This window comes from Vigna unguiculata, chromosome 1 (genome assembly GCF_037176805.1).
Source record: "Vigna unguiculata cultivar grain cowpea cultivar isolate G323 ecotype 2 chromosome 1, ASM3717680v1, whole genome shotgun sequence".
Lineage (NCBI taxonomy): Eukaryota > Viridiplantae > Streptophyta > Magnoliopsida > Fabales > Fabaceae > Vigna > Vigna unguiculata.
In genome coordinates this window covers 35,212,312-35,226,699 of record NC_140792.1, presented here as the reverse complement: position 1 = coordinate 35,226,699, position 14,388 = coordinate 35,212,312, and the positions used below count along the sequence as shown (strand labels likewise).

The 14,388-nt window shown below is 32.3% G+C and overlaps 2 protein-coding genes across 3 annotated transcripts; one reads left to right on the top strand and one right to left on the bottom strand.

Moving 5' to 3' along the window:
• Positions 1-1,699: 1,699 nt before the first annotated feature.
• Positions 1,700-8,936, top strand: LOC114164621 (RNA demethylase ALKBH10B-like). 2 transcript variants are annotated; one of them, XM_085672171.1, is made up of 8 exons: positions 1,700-2,321; positions 5,539-5,669; positions 5,812-5,929; positions 6,342-6,443; positions 6,599-6,714; positions 6,817-6,971; positions 7,651-8,112; positions 8,740-8,936. In XM_085672171.1, the coding sequence occupies exons 1-8, from the start codon at positions 1,871-1,873 to the stop codon at positions 8,771-8,773; spliced, it is 1,569 nt and encodes a 522-aa protein (XP_085528297.1). In that variant the 5' UTR covers positions 1,700-1,870; the 3' UTR covers positions 8,774-8,936. The 2 variants fall into 2 exon arrangements, with proteins under 2 accessions (XP_085528297.1, XP_027905158.2); XM_028049357.2 differs by lacking the exon at positions 8,740-8,936 and having other exon boundaries at positions 7,651-8,395.
• A 151-nt stretch (positions 8,937-9,087) lies between these two features.
• On the bottom strand, positions 9,088-10,617 carry LOC114173270 (uncharacterized). Its single transcript, XM_028057549.2, has one exon. The coding sequence runs from the start codon at positions 10,615-10,617 to the stop codon at positions 9,331-9,333; it is 1,287 nt and encodes a 428-aa protein (XP_027913350.2). The 3' UTR covers positions 9,088-9,330.
• Between the last annotated feature and the right edge of the window lie 3,771 nt (positions 10,618-14,388).

The window sequence follows — 14,388 nt, the reverse complement described above, 5'->3', positions numbered from 1 at the left end:
CGGATATATGGTGATCGATCCTAACGATGATACTTGACAGATCAATCTCCCGTCTGGAAACTCATGTTCCTATTACACTCAATAATCCACGTAGCTTAGGATCAAAGTGATCTTAATTACCTCAATTGTTTTTTATCATTATTCTCAATTCAAAGTGTTACCTCATCGAAAATTAATAACTTTTAAAATCTAACAAACAATTTTAAAAATAATCCTATTTTTTATTTACAAAATTAAGGTTCAAAATAATTCTGCCACTTTACCAGTAGAAAGTCTATATAATTAATTGAAAACGTACTCAGGTCTTTCTAAACAATTAAATGAGAGCTGATTTTCAATAATAAATTATTAAACTAATATATTTAATTAAATTATGTAATAAAATTCAATAAAAACAGTAAGGAACAATGAGTTGTCAATTTATTATAACTCCAATGTATTATATATTTATTAATTATGTCACGTTATTGTGGATTTTATGCTTTTTTTTTTCAAGTTACGTTTAACAATTTTTCTGTTAGTTATGTTTAATATTAGTATTTTTTTTTCCTCTAATAAGTTTTTTTAATAGGTTTACGTTTTCCTAATATGATCATTTTCAACTTATTAATAGTATTAGTTTTTTTTTAAATATGAACATGATTATCTAACAAGTTTTTTTCTCAATAAATAACAAATATAACTTCTTAGACTTTCTGTTTTTCTTGAGGGCAAGAAAGTTTGAGTTTTTAATTATAGTAAATATTGGATAAAAGCAAGTACTTAACACATCACCATTGTGCCCACCCTATCACAAAAATGACGACAAATATTGTACCTCGTCAACTATTTTCCAGTCACCATAATCTTTTATAATCTCTTCTAGTGTTTGTTTTGTAATAATTAAATTAAAAGGGAGTGAAAGTTATGTATTGAAATCACATTCTCTTTATTTAAAACTAACACATGCATAACACTAGGCTGATTATTTTAACATTTTTTTCACAGATAAAATTTTAATCCAATATTTTCCTGTAAGAGAACCTAGTCAGTTTAGTATTATTCAAAGCAATAATGCATGTTAATCTATTTATATATTATTTTTCAATACATGTAATTAAATAAAAATATATTAAGAACAGTACCTATTAAATATTATTATATGTACTAATGATATATGTTGATAATTAATATTACATTAAGTAAAAACAGTTAATGACAATAATTTAACACGCTATGTATTTAATTTTCATTAAAAAATTCCTATTTTTATCCTACGTTGACCTATTTCCTCTCTCTTTATATATATATAATTAATATTTAATTAATTCATAATCGTGAAAATCAGTCTCAAAATACATTAAAAAGGTATAACATTGAAATAAAATGTAGGAAGTAGGAAAATAAGATTAAATAAAGTGAAAGTAAAGATAAGTAAATAATGAATTAATTTTGGAGGCATTAAAAATTGTATGGTATTTTAAGGAAGGAGAATGAGGGAAAATATAGAATTAAAAGTAAAGAGGGTTAAGTATAGCATAAAATGAATGTTGTGATAGATTTGAGGTTTACGTAAGATTTTTTTGGACATACATGAAGAGTGGTGATGGTGCCACGTTACATGGAAGGGGGGGTGTAGATTGTACGGAGCAAGCACACTTAGAAAAAAAGAATGAGAGGGACAATAAATCAGACTCCTCTTTATAGCTAAACCCCTTCTCCTCCCCTACACTGCATCACATCTCATGTGACTCACTCCATTCGCTCTAACTAAAACCCTTTTCCATTATTCTCTCTTTCTCTCTCTTTCTCTCTCTCTCTCTCCCTCTCTCTCTTTCTCTTATTTGTCTCTGGTTTGTTTCATTTCACATTGAACCATACCCCTCTGCCTATGGCGGCTGTCCCAGTATCGCGGACCGATCCACCGGCAATGGTGCCGCCGCCGCTCCTCGTTTCCGATGCCTTCGCCAAGGATGCCATTCTCGCCTGGTTTCGCGGCGAGTTTGCGGCAGCCAACGCCATCATCGACGCACTGTGCGGCCATCTTGCGAGCATCGCTGCTGCCTCCTCCGACTACGAAGCCACCTTCGCAGCCATCCACCACCGCCGAATCAACTGGATCCCTATCATCCAGATGCAGAAGTACCACTCCATCGCTGACGTCGCTCTCGAGCTGCGGAAAGTCGCGGACAGGAAAACGGAGGCGGAAGGCGCCAGGAAGAGCGAGAGTAACTCCGGTGGGGAACAGAAATTGGAGAAGGAAATCGTGGAGACGGGTGGAAATGAAGGTGACGAAGCAGCGCCAGAGTATGATTCGCCGGACAGTGAAATAACTGATTCAGGTAATAGTAATCAATTCCACAGTGTTCTTATAATTTCTTTTTTAACTTTTCTTTTGCAATATTTGAATGATTCACTATTCATTCACCTTCAATCTTGATAATCTTGATTTTTTACGACTCACCTTCCTCTTTCTGTCGGAGAATTGAATCGTCATTTTTTTCTGATTATTCAGTGATTACTTTAATTAATTTTATTTTTACCGGTGTTTTTATATATTAGAGATATTTTTTTGTGATTGACAAGGGTGAAAATTTGTAGTGTCTCTTCATGCCAGCAAACCTTTGTGTTTCTGCTTTAATATTTTTTCCCATCACTTTTATAAAACAATTAATTATATATATAGGAAAGAGTTATTTTCATTCCCTTCTGTGTGGCGAAGAAATAGAAGCACAGGAAAGTTAGTTTTCCACATCTTTAGTGCGTTGAAGTCAATTTTCGGTTGCGCAACGGTAGGGTAGACCGCAGACGTCGTTCAACATTTTGATCACTAATTTACAATTAAATTTTTTTAGGGGAAGCATAATTGTGGCCAACAGGGTTGTTTTTTTTTTTTTTTTTTGATAAAAGTTGTTTTGTAAATTTTGATTTTGTATAAAAGCGTGCTATTAAACTAATGACATGCATGGAATATGTTTGATAATTTATTTTCATTAAATTGTATTTTTATTTGGAATTCTTATGATTTCATAAAGTCTTTATTAAGTTTTTTTATCATTTAATTAAAATAGCTTGAGAATATAATTTTTTTTTGTCTTTTGAAACTGCTAGTCTTTATTAAGTTTTTTTCATTTAATTAAAATAGTTTGGCAATATAATTTTTTTTTTCTTTTGAAACTGTTAGTCTTTATTAAGTTTTTTTTTTATTTAATTAAAATAGTTTGGCAATATAATTTTTTTTTCTTTTGAAACTGTAACTTATAGATAAATACAATACTCTTTAATATTAAAGAATTATAATACGTTTATATCTTAATTTACAATTAACATACAAAGCGCTTTTAAATACTTTTCATCAAATAATTTTCCAATAACTCCATCTATGAAAAGAGTGATATATATGATTTTCCAGCGAAAATAATGAATAGTTTTACGGGTGAACAAATACATTAAATGATCTTTATTTTATATTTTATATCTCATCTCTGCTACTTTATTTCTTTATCTTGGAAAAACTAAAATAAATTATTTAATACATTGTTGGAATATAAATCTTCATCCAATATAAAAATTAATAATTAAATTAACATTATTTTTTTATTGTTAGATTTTTGCTATTATCTTTCTCTTATTTTGTTTGACATGCGGACAAAAGAAATTCTCATTTTGATTGCTATTTAACAATATTAATAGTTAAATAATAAATATTTTTCTTATTATATTCTTCATCATTTATTTTAATTTTATTATAATGAGTGAAAATGAAAAAAATAAAAATAAATTTAAATCTCTATAATTTGTTTTATCCGATTTCAAAGCTTAATTACATTTTTTTCCTATATGAAAACCTTATAATCTTTTAATTTTCTTAAATAAAAACATTATCCTTATTTCTGAATCTTGAATAAGGTTTGTACGTAGCTTTGGTGTTACGGTTAGTTGGTGCCTCGGGGGCAGTGGCGAACACCACAATGTTTGTTGGGGAGAATTCTAAAGATGTGTGCAATGATGCTAATTACAGTCGGCTGAAAAATCAGCCGGTTGCATTATGGCTATGCTTGTTGACGTCACGTGAGTGGTTCCATCTTGTGGTACCGTACCACGTGCAGGTTCGGGTTTGAATAGTTGGGTACTTGAGCTTTGACATATGGGGCGCTATTTTCTATGAAACAACCTGCTCAGTGTTGAGTTTTCTTAATGGGTCCAAGTAGCGGGTCAACTCCATTCTTTGGAATGAAGGATCCCATAAATGAACTTTAATTACGGGTAGAAAAATACAGAGTATAGATAATTTATAAATGTTAGAACTAGAAAAAGGAAAAAGAAACACATTCTGTCTAGTACTACCTCTGCAATAGTTCCAAGTGCATCATTGTTTATGGACCTGGATCCCTGCAGTCAAAGTTTCCTTTTAATATTTAGCTCTAAGTTTAATCATAATACAATAATTTTTAATGGTCCTATTTTTGTTGTTCAGAAAGATTGATTGAAGAGACTAACGAGGGGGTCCATATAGTTTGGTAGCATGTGCACTAAAAACACATTTTCAGGTTCAAATATAAACAAATGCATTATACTATAAGTTTATTTTATTGCTTCTGCTGAAACCATACAAGTAAGAACGCACATTGGTGTGCAAATAGTTGGATGAAAAAAGAGGAAGAGAATTAAGATAAAAATGTACTAATTATGTGTTTTAAGAAAAGAAAAGAAAAAGATGAAAAAACGTCTCAAGTACTGTGAAATGGGAGAGAATTGATTAACACTTTTTTTAATAAATAAATAAATAATTTAATAAGAAATAAATTCATGCGAAGAAATAAATAGTTCTTTTCAATGTTATTTCCATTTCTTGTATTTTGTTTTTTTTGTTCTTTTCACAGTCTCATTCTTCATTCAAAGAAAGTAGAGGAGTAAAAAAAAAGTGAAATCAAAAGAGTGAAGTGATAGATAGATAGATAGATGACAAAAAATATATATAAAAAAAGTGTAAGAATTTGTTTTTAATGTGTATTGTTATTAATTAATGTTTTGGTTCTAAAAAAACATGTCTGAGCAGCCGGTTGCGTTCCTACCCTTACCCGGACATGTGCTATCATGATACTTTTGTTTGTTTCAAAGGCCCGCCCATTTTGTCACCGTTAACTGTACTCTGTACTTGGAACACTGGCATTCATTGTGCCGGAGGAGGACTAACACAGAGCACTAACTTGCAAGGCGGCAATGTTTCTCAACAATTACTCAGCAAAAGCAATTGTTAAATGTCGAAATTTCAGTCTAACAATCTTAATCCTCTAATGGTTACTACTTAAAATATCTCGTATTCGATTTCCTTTATTGCTAATCATTCTTGGAATCTCTATGCTTATCTCCGTCAACTATCACTAAATGGGTTAAGATTGCAAATGCGTGTAATAAATCATGGGTATCAACTATACAAGTGAATGCAATGTTTTGGAAAAAAATTTGTTGCACGACGTTAATGCGATAAGTCAATCCGTTCCTCCTCTTTTGTTGTGTGCTAAATGTTGTTTGGGTTTTCTCTGGTCTGGTGTGCAGGATCTCAGGAAATGCAACCCAGTGCACTGAACAATAATATATGTTCCAATCATGAAGAATGTGAAGGACGTTCTTCAAAGATAAAGCTGACAAAAGGTTTCTCAGCAAAGGAGTCGGTGAAGGGGCATATGGCAAGTTCTTTTGTTTACAACCTCAATTGCCAATATATTCTTTTCAATAATGAAACACAGATTCATAGAACTGGTATAACTAGTTTTAGTATTAAGAAGCAACTTGATATTGCTGAATGACAGATAATATTGCAATCTGCAGGTGAATGTTGTGAAAGGATTGAAGTTGTACGAGGACGTGTTTTCTGAATCAGAAATTTGCAAACTGACTGATTTTGTGAATGATATTCATGCTGCTGGTCAGAACGGGGAACTCTCAGGTAAATCACCATTAACCTGTTATTTCCTAATTTTGTAAAAGGATTATTAAAGCTGTACTTCATATAGCCAATTTTTAAAGTTTTTAATCGTATTGGTCATCTTCAATCACCAATAGCATCTGTTCGTAGATTTAATTTTGGGACTAGGGACTTTTACAATGTACAACATTTTCTTCCTTCAAATCACTTAATAAATCAATATAGTACATGCAATATAATCAATATCAGGATCTATGTAATAATAGGCCAAGTGTTTTTGCACTTTCAGTCAGAGATTGTATGCATTGTATTTTTTTTTCAATTTTTTCACCAATCACGAGACAGGTTTAGGCACAGGTAAATGATTTAAGGCAAGTTGTCCTGTTGTCTATAGTATTGTACGTTCTAACCTAATATTCTTGAATAAATGTAGGCGAAACGTTTATACTATTCAACAAACAGATGAAGGGAAACAAGAGAGAGCTGATTCAGTTGGGTGTTCCGATATTTGGACAGATAAAGGATGATACCAAAAGTAAGAAGGAAATCATAAAAGGAAATCTGATGATTTGATCTTTGTCCACTTTAACAAAATTGTAATTTGGTTGTTCTAATCCAATTCCATATAAAATATTATAAGGATAGGATGAATTATGAAGTTCAACTTGTTTTTTCCTATTTTGTTTACAGGCAATATAGAGCCGATTCCAGCTCTCATCCATGATGTCATCGATCACCTTATTCAATGGAAATTAATTCCAGAGTACAAAAGGCCAAATGGCTGTATCATCAACTTTTTTGAAGAGGTAAACATTTTGAGTTTTCCCTATCACTTTTTGGTCCCGGAAAGGTCCTATAAACATTCATTTCTGCAGGCGAGTAACCAACTAGCAATGTTTGTATTGTAGGGAGAATTTTCTCAACCATTCCTGAAACCACCGCATTTGGACCAGCCTCTATCCACACTTCTTCTCTCTGAATCAACAATGGCATTTGGACGTATCCTTGTCAGTGAAAATGATGGGAACTACAAGGGACCACTCATGCTCTCATTGAAGGAGGGGTATAAATTAAACAAATTACATTCTTGGGGGTTCTAACTTCCATTTATTTTAATATTCTATTCATTTCTTGATACAGAGGTAGAATACAGCCAAGATTTTATTGGACTGCATGTAAATGAATAATAGGCCACGCAACTAAATTACCTTTTAGAGGATGACAATAACTTCAAATTATTCTTTGGTTAGATTGCTCCCTTTCCGTCTTTTTTGTTGAGTAATAGGTACTTTGGGGGATAGTTTATTTTTCTTTTTGGGTCTGGAAATATCAATTGCCAGATTGCAGAAGTGGTTCCTAGTCTCTAATTTTCAGCATTTGCACAAGGTCCTTTATCGGTTTTCATTCTGATAGCCGGAGAAGGACATTTTTCCACGTATATCATTTTATGTTTGAACTTAAAGTGGTTAAGTTCTCCTAGTTGAATAAGCATTAACTTCTACATTAAAGATCTGAAAGCTTTTGAGATGCTCTTAAAGACATGGATACAGTGACTAGGCAAGTGACTTCTGCTATTTCAGGGGCTGTAGACGTTATGCCTTAGAAAATAGATGTTAGTTTCTCATTTCTAGCGTTTGTCTAACAATAATAATAATAATTATTTATTATTGTTATTATAAATATGTTGAATGGTTTCCTTTTGATCCATAAGATTGCATGATGAGATGATAAACATAATGCAGGTCTCTTATAGTGATGAGGGGAAACAGTGCAGACATGGCAAGGCACGTAATGTGTCCATCCCCGAACAGAAGGGTGAGCATGAGCTTCTTTAGAGTGAGGCCAGATTCCAATCAATGTCTATCACCAACTCCTGCCATGACAACTGCGATGACTCTTTGGCAATCTGGCATTGCTAACCCATATACTTTGTCAAATGGCTATGAAGCAATGGATATGATGCCTAACTGGGGAATATTTGGTGCTCCAATTGTTATGCTACCACCTATGCGTCCTGTGGCAATGAACTCTCGCAAACTTCCTCGCGGTGGGACTGGGGTTTTCTTGCCTTGGAAGGGAACATCCAGAAAACACACAAGGCATCTACCACCTCGTGCCCAAAAGGGACGACTAATGGAATTACCCTCGCCAGTTGAATCACACTTGGGAGAATCTACCTCTGAACCCACCATAGCTGTTGAAGGGTAGGTATGAGTTGAGTCTTGAAGCTGCCTTTGGGTTTTAATGAGATGTGAATGGATTTCGTGCTTAGGTTATTTAATCTGGACTGTGGAGTATTAATTTTGTTGTACAAACGAGCCCAGGGGTGCTACAAGAGTTTCTTTAATTCATTTTTTTCTCACATTTTCCCTTTTACTTGTTCTAGATAGATAACATAGAATCTAGTATTCACAATAGTTCAAGGGATTTCGACAAGTATAGCTTCCAAATTTGAAGAATGTGAGTTATACTACCGTGCCGATAGAATTTCTTTTAAGAATGCTCATTTATATTTTCATTTAAAAGATTTAGAGTCTCACTGTATACTGGTTGCCTCAGGACACGTGAGTATTAAAAGTGGTTCAGGACATCGAAAGCATTATTAACAGACAATGGGAGGGGAAAGTAGTACACATTCCTCCCTTTTGTCTGTGCACGATTTCCACTCATGGATTCTGTTTTACTTTCGTCCTTGTAATTCTTTTTCCTGAACTTGTATAGAAGATTAATGTATTAACGTTAATTTTAATAAGAAGCAATATTTTTAGCCAAGTTCAACTGTAGCCATATGTCTAAAATTTTTCTTCCCACCGGGAAATTTGTACTTGCAGGATAAGATTGAAGCGTTCATCGCGAAGCAATTGACGTTTCTTAGGGAAGGGTCTTCTGCCATTGTTGTTCAGAATCCGTCATAGATTTTCAAATTGGTTGAATAATGAAAATGTGTTAAAAAAAGAAAAGAAAGAGATAATATATGACAGTGGCACTATACCCATTTTCCTTGTGATCTAATTAACTGTAGTGTCGAGTGTGGATATTTTGCACTCGCATAACATAACCTCATCTCGACAATTAAATGGTTCCCAACATTAATAGAACGTTGGTGTGAACAGGACGTATACATAAAACCAGTGTCAATGGAATGCTACTCTAAAACAAATTAGGTACTACAAGCAAGAAACAGAGAGAATTTCAAACTATTATTGATTTGCTGGTTATCAAATAAATGAACAAGTACAGAGGAGACACTCACCCAATATGTGTATATAACATATGATGAAAATTAACAAGCGCCGACATATCAATACAAATTGCTGTTTTTCATACATCTATAATGTGAAAGTGATAATCCTAAGAAATCTATGCAAATATAAAAGTAAGAAAAGAGTGCTACTTCGTGTTATTAAAACCACACTTATTTCTCAAACCTTAGCATTAGGAGGCTTATCATCATCATCATCTTCAATATCCCAACTTAAGTCTTCTTGTTGTTGTTGTTGTTGTGCAGTACTGAGGCGCTTCCGCAAATCAACTTTGGTTGGGCTCCCTGTTTGTGTTGCCTTCTCTTCATCAATTCCACTAAGATCCTCAATCTCATCCCACTCAAGGTACTCCTCCTTCTCAACCGATGAATCTTTTCCATTATCAATCGTCTGTTCCATGACCATTTTCTTATCAGAATCTACAGCACAATCATTCATGTTAACAGTGTCATCCACTGCATCCTCTTTTTTCTTGCTTCCATCACCCATTTCCTTGCTACTCTTGTCAACCTTTGATTCTCCAACAGGCTCATCCTTCTTATCACCACTTCCCCTTCTATGCAATAAATCACCTCTCTTTCCTTCCTTAGACCCATCCTCAAAAGATTTATACATTTGTTCCACAGTCGATTTCTCTGTTCCACTAGAATTTTCTTCTTTCCGCTTATTATTTTCGTCACTGTGCTCATCATCATCATCATCTTCAACATCCCAACTCAACTCCTCCTCCTCCCTCGACATTCTCCTCACGAGCCTAGCCCTCATATCCTCAGCTTTCTTAAACCTATAAACTCTATAATAATACCTAAACCAAAACGTATCACGGTCAACGACATTAGGCACAACCCTCTTGTAAACACTCTCCATACCCTCATTCTCTCTCAGCAACCCTTCCATTTCTTCACTCTTCCCCTCCAACGAAAACCCCGATTTCCACTTCTCATACCCCTCTAAATCCTCAGCCACTTCGCTGTAAGTACTAACGTCACCTTGAATGGCCCGAACTTGAGCCTCGAACCTACTATAGCGCCTCGAATTGAAGCCCTCTTTTTCTGTACAGTGCTTGTTTTTGGTATTAACATTATTTTCGGACCCGGAATTGACGGGGATGGCGTCCTTGCCGTGAGATATAAAGCGAGCGGTGCCTTTCGCAACGCTGTTCCCGAACTGGTCGACGACGTGGCCCACCGTCTCGAGAGAACCCTGAGCCACCTCAATCTCTTTCTTCAAGCCGGTGCCGAATTCTTGCAGGTCGCGACGGTAGGTCTCAATGATCAATTCTGATTTCGCGCTCAGCCTTTTCCACAGACCGCCGATTTCCCACGCACCGGCGCCGGTGGAATCAGATCGGCGCTCCAGCAGTGAGGAATCGCGATTCGCTTCCTCTTGGGATTCGTTTTGGTGTGCATTGTCGGAGTCGGAGAAAACGGATGCGAAGAAATTCATGAGGAACGCAGACACAGATGAAGAATTGGATTAGGTTACGTAACACAGTGTGGAAGATTTGAACGTTTGTGAATGTGTATATATATGAAATGGGAATGAGGTAGAGTTCGTGTGGGGTAACCAGTAACTAACACACCGTAATCGAAGGTTAAGGATAAGGCCCAATAGCACCAAACTGTTAAACTGATTTTTAAGTGTGCTTAATAAATATATTTATAACTAATGCAAACACTAAAAAGATTAAATTTTGTTTGTTAATATTGTGATTTTGGTTGCATGCATGTATAATTTTTCTTAACCAAGGAGAGAAATTCTAAACTAATCGAAGTAGAAACGGTTAAGATGATGGGAAGTTATCTCCTTTTATCACAAACGAGGATTGAAAACCAATAGAGAAATAACGGCACACGACAAGGATATTAACGATATTAACGGTATGTATTGTTTAGTCACGAAGATAGACATGTGCAGTTAGTTTCTGTTTTTATTGGTTGACTTCTAAAAAAACAACCAACGACTTCTATTTTTGTTTGTTCTCTTCGAATTGTACTTGGTGTGCACAAAACTTTCTTTTCGTAATTTCACATTATCGTTGTCATTTCACGTTATTTTAAACTGCAAATTAAATAAATTGATTTATATAGACTTTCATTTAAATGTAATATTGTTCTGAGTACAAATATAAGCACCCAGAATCGATTATATAAATGCTGTAATTTAATAATATATGCAAAGTTGGACCAATATTGAAAATAAAATAGCATTACTATAACCGAACTTGAGGTAATGTTGTATTAAATAATTGTCAATTTTAATATTTCTTGCATCTTATACGTGCATCACAAAATCTAATATTAAAATATTTGAATATTTTATAATATAATAATAATTGCCTAGTGTTACAAGCCCCATAATTTTTTTTTATCTCGTTACCCACTGGAAAAATATATATATTTTTTCTTTATATTGACAGATATTTATGATACTTGTAGATATACTTGTTTCCTATCCACACTAATGTTCATGTGTAAGAAGTGTGTTTCTGATTATTATCAAATTAATGCCACACCACACCTTAGAAAAATTAGAATCGTGTTAGATACTTGCATATAAAATTATTTAAAACAATTTAATGAAAAATACATCTAAAATGATTTTAAATAACTAAGTCAAAACTACATCTAAATGTTTTATTCTAATAGTTTATATTTTACAAATGTTAACACCTTGATTTTTGAATAAAATCATATTTATATAAAAATCAAGAATTTCCAACTAGTTTTATTTTTTAATGTGTATAACATCTAGGAAAGAAATTGATTGATACAAACACATTACAAGAAAATGTCTCGTAATAACCAATTTTAGTGATCAATTATAATTTTGTATTCAAAGTAGTGACTATTTTATTTGACTAATAACTTTTGATTACTAAAATTGATTGTTAATGAAACATTTTCTTAAAGTGAAAAAAACATCATTACAAGTTTTATGATTAGCTATATTTCATATTTCACTATAGTATTATTTTAAGCTTAAATACTCTTTTGGTTTCTATTTTCATAAGGTTTGTTCAATTTGATTCTCATTTATTTCGGTATTCAATTAGATCCTAATTTTCGTATTTTTTTTTGTAAATTTAGTCCTTTTTTTATTGACGTTTAAATATTGACATTTGTGAACGCTGCATGTCACATGTCACTTCCCAACTTTTAATTTTTTTTTTAAATTGTTCACATGTTAAGTCAACATCGCGTCATGTGTCATTGTAAGTGGCACATGTCAGTTCGTAATTATATTATTTGTTCTTGTTCAATTCAGTCCATATATTTATTATTTTTATTCAATTCGGTGCCAAATTTTGTTAAAATGGAAAAAAAATTGTTCTTTCTAGATTGAGACAAAATTTATTTATTTTTATAAATGTTATAATTATATTTTTATTAAAATTGAAATTTTTATTAATTAATTTTGAAATTCAATTATAAATTGTTAGATTCAATTATAAATTTAATATAATTCATATATTCCATTATTAAATAGAATATACTTGTTATATTAAAATATAATTATTAAATATTTATTCTAATAATTATAATCTAAATATACTAATATTTATAAAATTAACATTTAAAAATACTAGAAATATATAAATATTTTTAGAAATATTAAATTTATGTTTTACTTAACATTTAAAAATATTAAAATATTTAAAAAATATTAAATATTTAATTTACTTGGCATTTAAAAATATTAGAAACATTAGAAATATTGTAGAAATATTAAATTTATGTTTTACTAATAATTTTGTTCTGGAATCTAAAAATTATATTTAATTTATAATTAAATCTAAAATTTTATAATTGAATTTTAGAAATAAATAATTAAAATTTCAATTTGGTAGGAGAATATACATACTGATAAAAATTTGGATTGAATTGAATAAAAATAATAAATATAGAAACTAAATAAAAAAAAAACATAATCACAAATATTATTATATGACACTATTTTGATTTGACATATAAATAATATCTTTTTAAATTTAAAAAAAATTAAAAAGTCACAAAGTTGACATGTAATATGCATTGTTTATAAGTCTTAATTTTATTGTATTTTTACTTGAGTGATTTAAATTATTATAAGCTTTAGCTCCGAAATTGCAACATAACCGGTTGTTAATGTCCGTGGAAAATAACCATACTTCTAGTATCATGATTAATGGGAAGAAATCAATTTTATTGAACTCATTTTAGAATGAGAAGAAAAGTTTTGTGGTAGTGAAAAAACCAACACGGCAAGTGCACCGGTCGCACATAGCAAGTAATAAGTATTTTATCGTTCTCTCCCAAGGGACTTGTGCAACGCATGACAACTCTCACAATTCACGATTCAATTAGACACAAAGTTCACAAAAATACTAAGAAACTATTTTTGTATTTTATGAAACAGTTGGTGTGCAACAAGAAATTAACATAGTGTATTTACAATTTATCAAGATTAGACTTCAACCATTTCATTCTCATGCATTCTAAATTATCTCAATTCCATATTCATGTTAAAATCAATTCACAAGAATACTCAAATCCTATTCCTAGAGCCTTTGAGCCTATGATTACTCATCAAGTTTCAATTCCTTGAATCCTCAACAAGTGAAATCATGCATTAGTTTCAAGAATCTAAGATTACTAATGAACCAAGTTCTATTCCTAGATACAAGCATCTATTAGGTATTTAATTTCAAATATAGATTCTAAAGATGTTTCCCAACACCTTAAGAATCACAAATCAAGCATGAGAACAATCCACATCAAGCATTAAGCAAGGAAATCAAATACTAACATGAATTGGAAAAGCATATAAATTAACAACACAATTTTACACAAGAATTCAATGGTTTACATCTAATCTCAACAAATAGAAATTGCTCTCCATGGTGGAGAACCTAGGGTTTTACAAAATTGAAGAATAGGGAAGAAATTGGAACCATAAAGTAGAAACAATCCCTCTCCCAAGGTTCTTGAATATTGCTCCATGGTTCAATTGCGCCTCCCATTCGCATATCCGCCTTCAATTTCGTAGCCCATCATCCTCTCCAACCCAAAAGGGGTAAAACCTCCATGGATGAAGAAGGAAACCCAAGAAGGAGAAGGGAGAGTTTCCCAACACCCCTAATAGCCTCCAAGAGTCTCTCCCAAGCACCCAAGGTGTTTCTATTCGTGAAAAATGAGGAATCCCCTAATACTCTCGTAGAAACATGATTAAATAACC

Excerpts from the sequence above, each read along its gene's own strand:
- LOC114164621 (XM_085672171.1), top strand. The coding sequence starts at position 1,871 with ATGGCGGCTGTCCCAGTATCGCGGACCGATCCACCGGCAATGGTGCCG. Across the intron at positions 6,715-6,816 it reads TCATCAACTTTTTTGAAGAG|GGAGAATTTTCTCAACCATT; the intron begins GTAAACATTTTG and ends TTTGTATTGTAG. Across the intron at positions 8,113-8,739 it reads CCCACCATAGCTGTTGAAGG|GATAAGATTGAAGCGTTCAT; the intron begins GTAGGTATGAGT and ends TTGTACTTGCAG.
- LOC114173270 (XM_028057549.2), bottom strand. The coding sequence starts at position 10,617 with ATGAATTTCTTCGCATCCGTTTTCTCCGACTCCGACAATGCACACCAA.